The sequence below is a fragment of the Doryrhamphus excisus genome, linkage group LG7, assembly GCF_037039965.1.
Source record: "Doryrhamphus excisus strain RoL-2023G ecotype Guam linkage group LG7, RoL_Dexc_Guam_v1.1, whole genome shotgun sequence".
NCBI lineage: Eukaryota > Metazoa > Chordata > Actinopteri > Syngnathiformes > Syngnathidae > Doryrhamphus > Doryrhamphus excisus.
The window spans coordinates 21,793,503-21,808,318 of record NC_136363.1 but is presented as its reverse complement, the minus strand read 5'-3'; the positions used below and the strand labels follow the sequence as shown (position 1 = coordinate 21,808,318).

Sequence of the window (14,816 nt, the reverse complement as noted above, 5' to 3'; positions counted from 1 at the left end):
GCCTATAAAACACTTTATCTTCAACACGACCTTGACCAGGATGTGAACTGATCACGCTCCCGTGTGTGCGTGTGTGTGTGTGTCTTAATAACCACTGCCAATTCTCTGGGAGGGGACACTTAGCAAGACGCTGATAGCTAATATGGAAATTATAGCTGCACATAATGTGTGTGTTTGTGTGTTTGAACCTTCGTCTTCCTCATTACCTTACTGTCAGCTCGTCATCATCATCATCTCCTGGGCTCATCAGGTCAGGTGTTATTGCGCCCAGATGTTAATTATTATTATTGTTATTGTCAGGCTTATACTGTAGAGTAATAGAATCCTTACTCAAGGAGCGGATTGAGCACGCCATACCAGCAGAGGGCGGTGTATTGGCAGGAAGTCGCCGAGGTGAATCCCTTCCCGGAACAAGTGTCTGCTGTGTGTGTGCAGCAATATTTCCCGTGAGTGTACAGTGACTTTACTGTACACTGCAATGTAGCACCTTTGGGTGGCGGCCACGCGTCTGGCGAGGAACGCCTCTACACGTCTCAAGAGGCTGAGGAGGTGTGAAGCGTTGTCATCCAACACAACGCTCCCGTGTGACGCATGGAGGCGGCTGTATGTCAGGGTCACCGAACACCCCCGCCCCCCCAACCACCGCCACCACCCTTGCCATCCTCAACCCCTCCCTCTCCCGTCGTCCCCCAAGCCAAACGGCCCCGGTGGTCGTCTGCCAGCTCGCTTGGCCCGCTGCCCACCATCACTGAATGACTTCCTGTGCTGCCGCGCTGCTCCTGCTGCCGCTGTGGCGGCGGCGGCAGCGTGGGGACGTGTGTTTCCTCCTTTCAAGCTAATTGAATTGAACGTCTTCATCCTTCCATCATGGAGCGCTGACAGGAGCTGCTTCAGGGCGGGGCCAAAGGAGGGTGCTTGCACCTGCTGAGCCCCGCCCACTTTCATCGGGTTTAAACATCCTGCTTGCTCAGCTTGGTTGTCAATCAAAACACAAGCTGCATCCTGAAAATGGGTTCAAAATATGAATTATTGTTAGCTCTTCTTTTAGTGACTGTTTGTATTGCTGCAGGCCAGGAGGAAAGAGCAAGTCAAGCGCGCACACACACACACACACACTCACACTGGACACGACAATGAGCTAGAATAGCACGAACAGAATGAAGTACAAAAATATGCTAATGATATTACAAAGCATTACAAACACTGTAAATAAATTGTATACAAAACAAAAAGAAAATTATTATTGTTATTGTTATTGTTTTATACTATGTATTAATACACACCAAATAACATGTTGCAAACCTGCTAACAGTCGTGAAGAGCATCTCTCGATAGCAGCATCCCAGCCACATGATTGACTTGATGCTAGACGCACAAACAAGTGCCTACGTGACTGCTCTTTTTATGTGCGTGCGTGTGTGTGTGTCCACATCAAAGGAAAATGTAGCTCTGTTTTTCATTCTTATCAAAAGCTGTCAACCATTCTGCCGTCTTGCTCACACGCACGCACGGACACAATCACGTACACACTTTGCAGAAATCAGATTTTGGAGCTGTGAAGAAGAAATGCACGACGGCTTGAAAAATGACTCCTGTCTAATCATTCAATTATGACCCCTTTGCAGATGGTACAAACACACACACACACACTTTTGCATTAAGTATAAAAGCTTTTCTATGCAGAATGTCCATCAACAACAATTACTTGGACAGTTCAATTAATTTTCAAGAGTCTATTGAAATGATGCTTCAGGATATTTTGTGGCTTTTTTGTCGTCCTGTGTGTGTGTGTGTGTGTGACTCAGCCTGTGTTGGAGTGGGACCCGTGTGTGTGATTGCGTCTCATCAGCTCCTAGAGACTTGTCAGCTTGATTGTGGGTCCACGTCGGCGCCAGGTAGAGCGAGCGAGATGTCGCGGAGATGTGGGCGGATCCCCGAGCACGCCGTCTTCATGGCATTCAATCATGCAGCTCAGAGATACTCGAATCAAACGCTCCTCATCTCACGACTTGAACCGCTCTCGGGCAGTGTTTTCCCCAAAGGCCTGTCTGCTCTATCTCACTCTCTCCTGAAGCGGACAAATACACTCATGGGTACTTTCTAGATATAGCATCCAAATTGTTATTATTATTGCATTGTTATTTATTAAATATTACATTGTGTTATGTGTTGCTACAAGATTTTCCCTTTACAGATAGACGGGCATGGTCACTTCAGAAAAGGTCAACAAATGTGAAACCTTGGATGGTGATGTAGTTAACTGTATGAGTCAAGGTTTGTAAGTCTGTGTGTGTGTGTGTGTGTGTGTGTGTGCAGCTGGTACTCTGGGCCAGTCAGCAGCAGGATCAGGATGAGAAGATGGCTGGCTGTGTGTTTCCAATGGGACCAGAGAGCTTTCAGCGCTTCACGCCGGACTCCCTGGCGGCCATCGAGCAGCGCATCGCCAAGGAGGAGGCCCGACGCAACAAACACTACCAGGAGGTACAGTAGATTGGATGCTGCGATAGAAGTAAAGACGACTTTAAAAAAATCAGACAGGGTGATGACGAGGCTGTGTGTGTTAGGACCTTGGCGACGTGGAGGTCCCTCGGCCCCGGCCTGACCTGGAGGCGGGAAAGCAGCTGCCGCGCATTTTCGCCGACATCCCTTCTCACCTGGTGGGCGTCCCCCTGGAGGACATCGACCCGTACTACTTCAGAGATCAGAGGGTAAGTGCGCGGAGGAGCTGTAAGGTCAACAGGAAATGATGAGTTGCTTCCTTTTTCTTTTCATGGAGAAGATGAGTTCCACTTTTCACTGATGCACCAACTTGACTGAGCGTGTTTTAGGTTTTTTTGGACAAAAATGTAAGTCTCCTGCAGGATGCAAAGGAAGTGGTGATGAGAGGCTGGCGAGCGATATGTCGCCTTCCCTCGCCAGCCTCTTCCTCTTGAGGGAGTTTCCTCGCCGACGTCCTTCCCGTCTCACATGTTTGTGTTTTATGTGCCAGCTTGGCGGCAGGAAGCACAAACAAAACAACAAACAAAAAAAAAATCACATTCAGCTCCAGACTCGTTAAAATTCTCACTCACCGGAACTGTCTCTCTTGCATTTTGATTAAGAATACAGACACATTCCTGCTCATGGGGATGATGTTATTCCCTTAAATACTCCCGTAAGACAGATGTGATGTTACATATTGTCGTGTTTATGTTACATTTGAGCATCAATGGCTGACATAGGGGAGAAGTTGACAACTTCCATAGGTGAGTCGTGTTTTCATGTGTTTTTGTTCACAGACCTTCATAGTGCTGAACAAAGGCAAGGCCATCTTTCGCTTCAGTGCCACATCTGCCCTCTACTTCTTCAGCCCCTTCCATCCTATACGCACCCTGGCCATCAAGATCCTGGTCCACTCATATCCTGCTCGAAAGATGGCCACAGATTACATCAGCAGTCTCTGAAGTCTGGTTTGTTAGACTAGTGTAAGTACGCCGGCCTCATTATGATAACCGCGACTTTGCAGAATCACAATAAACACTTAATTCGACTTAACTCCACACTCAACTCGAATGCTGGAACCGGAACTACTTCTGGAACTACATTTTAACACCATCAGTCATCAGAATTCCATAAAAGGCTGACATGGCGCACCCCAGCCTGAGACATGACTTCACACCCGAAACTTACCAGGACCCAACCCCCTTGTTCCCAAATATTGCCCCGCCCCACCTCCATCCCATGCGCCCCCCCCCCCTCCCCCTGCCCTGTCCTCACCTCCAATGGGCTATTCTTAGCGAGCACGGCGGCTGCTGCCGTTGAGAGATGGCGAGCCGGCGGACACGCTGTTGTTGTCAGGGGGATAAGCGGGTGAAGAGGTCGGCGGCAGAGGTGCGGCGCTGCTGATGTGTTCTTAGGAGGGTTTTATACGAGGGGGGCGGCGGGCCGTTCTGGTGAAGTGGATGCTTAGAGTTTTTATGAGTGTTTGTGTGTGATCAAGTGCGTTCTGGATTCTGGCCCGACCACCGTGGCGCCACCGTGACAAGCTGTGTTCTGAGGTGGACGTGCACAAACACACACACACACTTATTAGGTCATTGTGTGTTTTGTGTCTCCTGCTCAAGTGTCACATTTGACCATGTGTCCCATGAGGCTTTGCTCTGAAGGACGCACGTTTGATCCGATGTCCGATGAGGCCTTGATGCTGTCGCCATCAGCAATGTTTCACTTCTCTTCTCAAACAATAGCGGTCATCAAACCGCTCCACCCCAACATCACATTGGTAGGAAGTGCTGAAAGTCCACTTCAAAATAAAAGCAGTTCATAGGCAAAGAAAGCAAGAAATATGGCTCCTGTGGAGGGCGTGGGCGGGGTAATGACATCACAGCTATGGTGGCCCCGGTGGTCCCTAAAGGCAGGTCCATCATTACGCTGTAATTAGCTCCTGGCACTGTCGGGAGGACATTCACGTTGTTTGTCAATAGCTAAGCGTATTATCTCGCCGCCGCCATCATTCCAGCCGCCACTCCATCAACAATTAGGCCGCCGCTCAAAGTCTCACACGGGGAGTTTGTTCCGTGCGCTCAATGACTGTAATTAGGATTCATTTATAGCTGTGATTGACAGCTCCACCCGCCCACGCCCACCTCACTCCTCATGCATGCAACACGGAGGAAGGCAGGTAAAGGTGATATTTAACTTCCTGCTGTGCCACGCCACACCGATTGGACACGTGTGGATCCACCCACAAGCCCCCACCCCCAGCCATGCTGCAGTTAGCTTTCATTTGGGGTGTTGGAAGACTATTTGTTGTGATGTGATTATTCATATTCTGACTTCTGGAGCGGTGTTGTGTTCCTTAACAAGCTCACGTTGTTCAGTTTGTTCATCATGTGCACCATCCTGACCAACTGCTGCTTCATGGCCATGTCAGAACCCGCCTACTGGGCCAAATATCTGGAGTGAGTACACATGCTGCCTTCACCAGTATTCATTCTCTTTCTGTTGTCCAAAGCCACTGTCGTCTGTCTGTCCTACCCACTAGGTACACCTTCACAGGTATCTACACCTTTGAGTCTCTCATCAAGATCTTAGCGAGGGGCTTCTGTGTGGGACCCTTCACCTTTCTGAGGGACCCCTGGAACTGGCTCGACTTCAGCGTCATCGTCATGGCGTGAGTGACACCGCGAAACAAACACATTTGAAGGCTTTTATTGTGAAAATACACCGAGCAGAGGTTGATTCGGTCTATTTGGTGGTTAGTCATGGGAGTGCGGGGGCGGCCTGCAGCGTGTCCAGATCGGACATGTTTGCAGCGTCAGGAAGAAGCGGGCGGCGACACGGTGCTGTCAGAGCAGCTAAGGGACCCCAGCGTCACTAAGTTGTAATGAAGTGTCAGTTGAGGACCAACATGGCTGCCCATGAAGCGGCATGTTCCCCTCCCAACATGGCGCCGATCCAGCGTGTGCCTGAAAAAGGAAGAGAGCGCGACCCTTCCACTTCAGTAATTGAGTGACTGATGGAAAATCGTTACACTTCGGTTTGCTTAGCAATCAGGTGGCGATCAATCAAAGAGGCAAGCGTGCGAGGCATGCAGTGAGGGACGCCGTCTGGAAGATAAATGATCGGAATGAACTGATCGGATCAATAGTTGACCCCCCTCTTGCTCGGCCCGAGGGTTACCGCCGTCTAATGAAGCAGCATCGCCTCCGCTGTTGGCGCACTGCTAAATTGATGAAGGTGCCCTCTCGTGCGGGGCCGCCGCGTCTGGGGGGGTTACGTAATTTGACCCCCACAACCCCAACCACACGTTGCCCTCTGGGCAAAATGGCCACTCTTAAAGGACAAATCCAGCATTAAGACAGTTAGCCGGCACTTCTGGTGGCTGCTGTGTGAAACATTAGGTTTCCATCGTTACAAGGAATTCTGGGAAATAATAGTGGATCAATTCCTGCTTTTAAAGCGCCTCCATGTTCTGCCTCCGTGGCATTGTTTCTTCATCAAGTTATGGCGTCACACACACCAACACACAAACGGTGTCAGTGGGTGCACATCCTTGACCTGTGGACCATCCTGCAGTCAGATGGATCTTTAGCAGCGCAGGGACACATAAGTCACATATTAGCGCACACACATACACACACATACTCACACAGTATGCCCCTGAAACGTCACCTCAAGCTTTATTAAAAGCAGAGTGATGGTCAGTAAATAGACACACCCCTCCGGACACACACACACACACACAATAGTCAGACTGATGCTCTCAGCCCCGCCCACTGAGTCGGAGTTTCCATGGCAACAGTGTCCATTGCCCTCAATCGACACATAATGCCCCGCCTCCTTGTTGGCGCTCTAATGTTGAGCATCACATGACCAGTCGCACGTCCTCCAGCCGGGAGGTTCTGGAGTTTGCTGCGACTGGAATATTTAGCCGCTCGCTGGCACGAGTGCGGAAAAGTTGATGGAAGAAAATGGAGGAAGCACACGATGAGCTAAGTCATTAAAGTCATCTTTGACACGTTAAAGTAACAATAAAAAAAGTACAGACTGAAGCTTTTACTGCCACCGCCATCAGCACCGCCCCTAACGACTCCCCCCCGCCCTCACGGTAATTCAATCAATCTGCCAGTCATGGGGGGGAGAAATATGAGCTCTTCTCGAAGGCTGTTAGCAGCTCGCCAGCAGATGAGTTGATGGGCGTGAGGGTAAGGCAAAATGGCCGCCGTCGCCAGGCACCCACCTGGTTCTCTGTAACGGAGGCCTCGCCCTCTTTTGCGATGCTCGTGTTTTACCAAGCCACTGGATCAACACTATAACCTTCAGCAGGAAATGCCATATTTGTGCTTTTCACCTTAGATGTCAACATTTGAGAACATGAATCTTCATTTTGGATGGATTCAGTCTGAAAAATTGGGATGTATGTTAAATTGTTGTCAGACACTGTTAAGCTTTGTCTTCTTCTGTTGTCGCTGTACACGCCATATTGCCCCCTCCAGGCTGTTAACAGAGTTTATCAAAGTAGGCAACCTGCAGGCGCTGAGAACCTTTAGAGTCCTGAGAGCCCTGAAAACCATCTCGGTCATCCCAGGTAAGGCCACCAGGGGGGCGAGGAGGGAGATCAAACGCTCGCCATCGCTGTGTGGTCGTAAAAATGTCTCCCCGTGTCCATCCCGTGTGTGGTCAGTCCCTGCCTCCCTTCCCCTGTGCTTCCTGCCCCGTGCGTGGGCGCGGGTGTGGTCAACGGGGCACTAAAGAAGGAAGCTGACAACAGGAAGTCGGCTGGAGGGTGTGATAGCTAAACACGCTAGCTGTGATCCGAGTAACCTGGCTTGTGACATCAGAGGTTACGCAGGTGTAGCCCCCTCCAGGTGGCGTCCATGTGAGCAGCTCCTGCTTTGACCTTTGTCACGGTCGAGCTTCCAGGCGTGTGTTTGCGTGTGTTTTACGTGCGTGTGTATGTGCGTGACACCCTTTGTGTGTCTTTGTGCTTGTGTCTGGCCTTGTTGCAGATATGTGACTGAGTTTGTCGACCTGGGTAATGTCTCGGCCTTGCGGACGTTCAGGGTGCTGCGAGCGCTCAAAACCATCTCAGTCATCCCAGGTGAGCGCGGGGGAAAACCGGCCCACCTCCCCTACGTGTTAGCATACAGCGTGATGGCGTGATGCACGTTGGTAGTATACTAGGACACAAGTGGACATCAGAGGTCCAGACCACAGCATCTTAAAGTCAAGCAAAACATTTCACTTCATTGTTTTTAGACGTTATAGGTCAGTTAAATGACTTATTCCAAAACAATAGCAAATTTCAGGATAGAAAATGTGCAAACCGATGCTGGCTGACCTCTGTATGTCGCCACTTAGCACGTTAGCATCTAGCACTAATGAATTTAGATTTGTGATGGCATGTTCCATAATATACTCTAAGTCGTAACATGTAGGCCTGCCCCTTAAGGGTTTACCAAAGCGCATGATTTATCTTTAGCGCACAATTTTATTCAAAAAGTACGTCTCTCTTGAGCAGAACGAGCAGAAGTGACGTTTAGTGTGCGAGTGTCTGGCGTCACTCCTCTTCCTTCGTGTTTTCTTCTTCTTGTGTTTGTCACCATGTTTGTTTGTGAGTCCTTCATTTGCCGTTGCTCACGACTTAAAGCCGTTGTGCTTTAAAGTCTCACAATGAAAGTTTGAAAATTGTGTTCACATTTCTACTCGACAGTTGTTTTTGAGTTGGACCGCAATTAGCTTGACTGTTTCAACAAGATGGCCACCCGCTACGCCTTCACCCGTTTGCTTTGCTTCAATTTCATTTGACCTTTTTGTTTTTTTACTGCATTCAGCGCCATCTTGGTTGCACAATCTTTCTAAAATGCTCAGCTTCACTTTTATTTTCAATTGGAATGTTCCTTAAAGTGATTTTAGCCCAATTTAGCCACGGTTCATGGTGGTGGTAGCTCCCTAACATTGTCGTCCATCTTGAAGGGCTGAAGACCATCGTGGGCGCTCTAATCCAATCAGTAAAGAAGCTCGCTGACGTGATGATCCTCACTGTCTTCTGCTTGAGTGTCTTCGCCCTCATCGGCCTGCAGCTCTTCATGGGGAATCTTCGCCAGAAGTGTGTGCGCAGCACGGCGCACTGCGTCAACGACAGTCTGCCCGCCAACACGTCCTTCTTCTGCAACAACAAGACATGGACCTCCATGCGCCACTTTGTCAGCGACGAGGGTGAGGACTACCTTCATCACCCTGCTCTCGCCCGTGGTGTCTGTGTGTGGCTCAATACTAATGCACCTACTATTTGTGTTGCCGCCAACAAACAAAACAAACAAAGGTCCCCGCAGGCGTCCGTATCGACCTCTAAAAGCTGCCATGAAACCCGAGCACCATGCGTCGCTGCGTTGTCGCCGCCTGCCAGAAAGCGCTTGTCGGCGCAGATCAATGGCGGATGTTCCCTATGCGAAACCTCTATGGTGGCCATTTTGGGTGCCGTCCTGCATCTTGTTTTGTCGCATTTTGCACATTTTTAGTGACATTGCACCCATCTCGCCACAGATAGATTTTTCAAAAAAATCACATTTGGTATATTTTTTTTGCCATGTTGCACCCGTCCCGTTACAGTAAAAGTTCTGATGTGAGATTAAGTTCAATTAATTGCTGCCTGAATACCTAATTTGTTTCAACATCACAACTGTCCCGTCACAATAAAAGTTGTAGCTTGACGTTTGTGCGAAAAGGTTGAACTTTCTTTTGCAGGAAGCGTCTTTTGCTTCTCTGATTCCTTTTGTGTGGGATGTGTAGCGGCTGATAAAGTGTGTGTGCGCGTGTGTGTGCGCTGGCGTTGAATAAAAGATGAGCATCCTGAAAGTTGTTCCCATAAGGCGAGTGGATGAAAATGTCAAGCTAGCTTTTAAGGTCAGTGTTTGTGTGGAAGGCGTCGTCGACCCCCGCCTGTCTGCTCCTGCATCGTCTTATGCAACGCCGCCTCGCACGAGAACAACTTTTTCCCAGTCAAACGCTTGCGATCTTCCTCATGTTGGTGGCCTGCAAGCTCTGAGCCCGCCCACTCACACGACCTGGCCGCCACTCAGAGGATGTTGAAGCGACTTGTTGAAACACTTTTTTTTTTCTTGCAGACAACTTCTACAAGGTGGAAGGAGCAAAGGATGCTTTAATCTGCGGGAACAGCAGTGATGCGGGGTAAGTCTTTCCCTTCATGACCACGCCCCCTTCTTCAGGTGCGTGGTTGTGGGACGAGACAGATTCTGTGATGTGATTCCTTCGCTGACTGGAGAGCTGGTCACTTCCTCGCTGGCTCTCTCTAAGTTAATTTTGTGTTTTTGTGCAAAATGAGTGTGGCGCCGCGGGGTCATGTGACACACATCAGCAAGGACGAGTATCTGTGCTGACTGTTGATGCTGAGAGGGGCAAGCTGACACTGTGAATGACACCGCTATCACAACATCACGCATGTGTGTGTGCGTGCGCTAGCCTCCAGCAAGCCGACTGCGCCGTGTGAAAGCATCTCGGGATGCTAACATGTAGCTCACAGGTAAACGCAGCCCGCTACAGGACGGCCGGGAAGCGCATGGAGGTTCAGGTGAGGTGAAGCAGAAAGGCGGATGTTTGGAAGAGAAGTGGCCAGGAAGATGAACGAGGAAGGAGTGAGGAGAGCGCAATAGGAGGAGACAGGAGGGAAGCAAAGAGGAGGGCGGCTGCAGGGCATCAGGAGAGAAAATTAAAGACACGTGAATGGAGATGAAGGAGGCAACATTAAGCCAATGTGGAGGTGAAGAAGAGCGGAGCAGATGGCGGAAAGTGGAGTGCCAGGGAGAAAGGGACAAAGATGACAAAAACAGATGGACACAACAAAATTAAAGGAAAGGGCAGAGTGAGGAGTGCAGGATGAAATCAAGAAAAGAGAGAAGATGGAGTGACCACAAAATTCAAATTTGCCCTCTCTTGGTCAGGTGATGATACGAGTAGAGCTGGACCGGTTTCCTGTGGTAGTAACCACGGCAACGGAGGTCAGCCATGGTTACAACTTCTTCCATGTGTTGAAAAAGTGTTGATGTGGACCTTCGTGCTGGTTGTTGGCGCTCCTCAAATTGTTGTGCGGCGTGGGCAGAAGGAGCGAGTGCACGAGCGCCACTGACAGTGACGATGATCTCACCGCTGCTGGCTTCCTGAGGCCGAGCTGCGCACGCACGAGGCTGCTCTGACCGCCCCGAGGGCAAAGGTCACTGAGCTAACCCGCGCCGACATACACACTGACGTGCTGCGACTTGCACAAGCCGCCAGAGGACTGACACCTCGTTAGCTGATTGGCTGAGCTTTGGCTAATCATGATTACAAAACAAGCAGGATGTGGAGAGCCTGTACAAGCATGGATGGTCAACCAACAAATGAGTATAGGTCATGTGACCCGCCCTTTGCTGCCACCTTTTCTGTTGACATGCCGAGCACATTGCAAAAATGTGCCTCGTTAGCGGTGCTAATTAGCGGTCTCCATTATTTGACATTCAACATGTGAGGTCAGAACAGAACTGAGAATGCTTGAGAGGGATGATAACGAATATGTTTTGAACAAGCCGACCCATGTTCTAGAATGTCGCCTTCAGCTGGAATTCCCGTCTGTGACAAACATAAGCAGCATAAGGCGGCTGGGTGGTTGTGCTTTGGAATTAAGGAGCAAGACTGCCGATGTGGCCTCGTGGTTGTCCTTCGCTGCACTCGTGGAAGGAACCCAAGAGGACTTCAATGTTGTGTGACCCAGCTTCCTCTCAGAAGCCCGGTGCTGTCATCAGCGCAGTTAGGGAGAAATATGGCCGACTCGGCTCAGGGGAAATATCTGCCGAGGGGGGGTGATTTTCCTGGAACACACTGCGTCGTACGGCTGATATTCATCATTCCATTAGCCGCCTTCTCTGCTGGTGGTCCCCATGTCGATGTGAGTGTGTGCTTGTGTGTTTGCACGTGCGTGCACACACGTGTATGTTTAGAAAGTTTCCCAGCACGCACTCGTGTCTTTCTAAATGCTTAAAACATTATGTTAAAAGCTGCCAGATCAATAACTCCAACTCCAATAAGCAAAACATTCTTCTAAATGGCTGTTGATTTCTGTGGGTGTGCACGTGCGCTCGTGCACTCGGGCTCGTGCATGAGCGGCGTGTGTACTGGATGTATGTGTGCTGCGAGCGCCGCGGGATGCTGGAGAATGTGACGTCTGTTCAATGTTCAGCCAAATACACCAAAGAGGCTTCCACCTCCCAAACGTCTGCTCCATGGGGGGATTTGTGTGCGCGTGTGTGTGTGTGTGTGCGCGTGTGTGTGCAGGTACTTGGGTACAAAAATACAGTTTTAAGCATAGAGGTGTAAAGTAAGCATAAAAATAGGATATTCAGCATTATTTTCTGAACCTTTTTAGTGATAAGTTTATCAGATTGATGAATTTATTTGCATTAGCATATTAGCATCCTTCTCTTTGGCTTTATTAATATGACTCCCACTCCAAACATTCATGCATTCATTCACTCTTAAAAGTTCTGACTCGGTTTCAGCTGGCGGTATCTTTCATGACCGCCTCAAGGTCCGGCTGGGGGGGGCGTTGTGACCTGCACAAATTTTTGATTGCAGCCAATCACCTTCGCGCTGGCACAATGAGTGACAGCAGTTCGGCCTTGTCCTTGGCATCGCCTTGGTACCAGCGCCATTAAATCACATGCTAATGCCAGCCTGCTTTCGCAAAATGCTGCTTTGATCCTGGGGGGGGTCACGTGGCGCTCAAACTAAAAGAGTTAAACTGAGGACAAAGACGCCAAGAAATCAGAAGCTACACTTTGACCTTTTCTGGCTGTCGACGTCCAACCCCTTCAGACAGGACCATGTCGGCCATCTTGAACATGACCTTGTTGTGTATGTCATTGGTTATGACGAACTGAACAACCCCTTCACGCACGCACACACACACACACACACACAACACAGCACAGCGCATCATGGGTAAGCAAAGGACACATAAGATAAGGTTGCAGCCCGTCTCACTCAGGAAAAACTAATCTAATTTCAAGCCCGATTGTGAACCCTTAAACGATTTAACTCTGAAACTGAAAACCTTAAGTGGCATCACGACTCATTTCGACCGAATCATAAAAATCTTTGGAGTCCTTCAGCAGACATTTTCCCCTCACAAATGTAACAAATATGGACACCAAAGTACACCAAGATATGGGGTTTGAGTGCGGTGTGAACAAGCCAATCAAACACCCTTTGATGGACATCTGACCTCGAAAACATCCCCGCAGACACACACACCAAAATCTCCAGATTTCCTTTTCCTGCAAGTGTCCCAATACTTGTGTACACATGGTGTATTTACAGCTCACCATGTGGACTCAACCGTCATGCTAATAGAAAATTAGCACTTAGCTGTCAGAGTGGCGGGAACGTCAGTGTGTGTGTGTGTGTGTGTGTGAGGCCACTTCAGATGTTCCAACGATAACACATTTGAGACGACTCTGTTATCAATGTGACCAAAAGTGACGATCAAAGTGGCACTCGCACGTTAGCGATCAAAGCACCGCCAGCCTCGCGCGCACGCTCTGATGCTAACGAGTGGCTGACCCCGCCCCCGCCGCACTGGAGCTGCTATTTCAGGAGCTGCTGTGTCACTCGTGAGACATTAAACAGAAGTGAGGCTGCACACGGCACTCACTGTGACCTTCACGGTGGCCTCTTTTAACCTTCAGCAGCGATGACCCTTGACCTATGTGCCCAGCTCTGATTCCTCCTGGGGATTCATAACCTCTGACCTCTGCAAAGCTGCTGAGCTTGGAGGCATCAGCATCTAAAAGTGGAGCTGACGTGATGGTCACTTCTGTAGCAGCCATGCTAAGGTTAGCATGATAGCTTTGTCTGTGATTTTATATGGCCGATCCTTCATACGTCACCTTTATCATCAGTTAACATCGGTAGGATAAACTGTGTTCTAACACACACACACACACACTTCTCTCAGCAGAGGTGCCACAAAACAATCTCCCTCGGCAACAAGCACTGGGATACGGTTGCTATGGTGATGCTAAGTACTGGCTTCCTCCCAGGCCTCAGTTTACCTGAATGTTATAATTGAAGGTGCGTGTGTGTGTGTGTGCATGCGTGTGTGTGATAGGAAACAAAATGGAATGGCAGGGGAACACACATACGCACACACACTGAATGAATCCCAGAAGAAGCTCACCGTGTTTGTCTTTGAGTCCATCTGTCTGTCTTTGTCTCACAAAGTTTAGACACAATTAATGAACGCAATCATCAGCTTGTGAACTTTGAACTCACATTCTCTTCCTTACACACACTCCACAGTTTGACATTTTGTGTGTCACACATACACACACATGATACACATGGTCCATAATGTTCTTCAGGTTTGATTCATTGTTGAAAACATCAATTCCTTTTTAATTTTACACACCTACTTTAACAGAATATGTGTGTGTGTGTGTGTATGCGTGTGCCACAATCAGAGGTCCCCTCATTGGTTGGGGGGGGGTGAAGTGGTGTCCCTCCATTAACGCAGGCTGAGGTGTGTGTGAGAGATAACTGCTGGCTCTCGCCCTCTCACACCTCACATACACACACACACACACACACACACACGCCCACACAACACATCCCACCGTCTGCATTTTCCAGAGCTCTCACTGACACACTCTTCATGTTGTCCTCGAGGTCCTAAAGCGCACAAACACACACTGACTGGAGCCATCAGACACACTCACATGCCACCATGTTGACTCACTTGTATGAGATGGATGGACCAGAGCGGGTGACGTGTGTGTGTGTGTGTGTGTGTGTGTGTGTGTGAGACGATACGGCCTTGCTCAGGCTGGGTGTCAGTCTCACCGCCATGAAGATGACTGTTGATAAGTCACATTGTGTGTGTGTGCATCATTTTCCCCCTCATCAGTGTCCACGTAGTTGTATTATCAGCACAATGCACTCATGGCATGCACATTAGCATTCTATTAACATCGATTGTTGTTGCTGTAATGTTTGTATCAGCAGCTCCTTGCTCTCTATGAAAGTACATTTCCATTGATTGCATTGCCTTTAATGTTGTTCAGCTTTTTATTATCGCATTAAGTATGACTTGTTGTTACCGTAATGCCTAAACAAGAGGGGCCTCAGCATTATTTTTGTCTCGCTCTGATTGGCTGTACATCTGACAAAGCAGACACTTGTTTAGTAGTTTGGTGGAAATATTGTACATAGGGTGTTGAAGCCGCTTGGGTCGCCGGTTTGAACCCTCACATGCAGTATAGCCTGGCGACTCACTTTTCCTCTTC

General features: G+C 49.1%; 1 protein-coding gene across 9 annotated transcripts in view; it reads left to right on the top strand.

Moving 5' to 3' along the window:
* Window positions 1–14,816, top strand: part of LOC131108624 (sodium channel protein type 5 subunit alpha-like) — a 41,393-nt gene that overhangs the window by 10,479 nt on the left and 16,098 nt on the right. For 8 of the 9 annotated variants that reach the window (XM_078792447.1, XM_078792446.1, XM_058059785.2 and 5 more), the window contains 8 exons: window positions 2,317–2,481; window positions 2,565–2,708; window positions 3,279–3,397; window positions 4,851–4,940; window positions 5,024–5,152; window positions 7,491–7,582; window positions 8,458–8,700; window positions 9,609–9,672. In XM_078792447.1, coding sequence (XP_078648573.1) covers window positions 2,359–2,481; window positions 2,565–2,708; window positions 3,279–3,397; window positions 4,851–4,940; window positions 5,024–5,152; window positions 7,491–7,582; window positions 8,458–8,700; window positions 9,609–9,672 — 1,004 coding nt within the window. In that variant the 5' untranslated portion in view covers window positions 2,317–2,358. Of the gene's footprint in view, window positions 1–2,316; window positions 2,482–2,564; window positions 2,709–3,278; window positions 3,398–4,850; window positions 4,941–5,023; window positions 5,153–7,490; window positions 7,583–8,457; window positions 8,701–9,608; window positions 9,673–14,816 lie in introns of those variants that run through there. The other variant, XM_058059786.2, reaches the window with a different exon arrangement.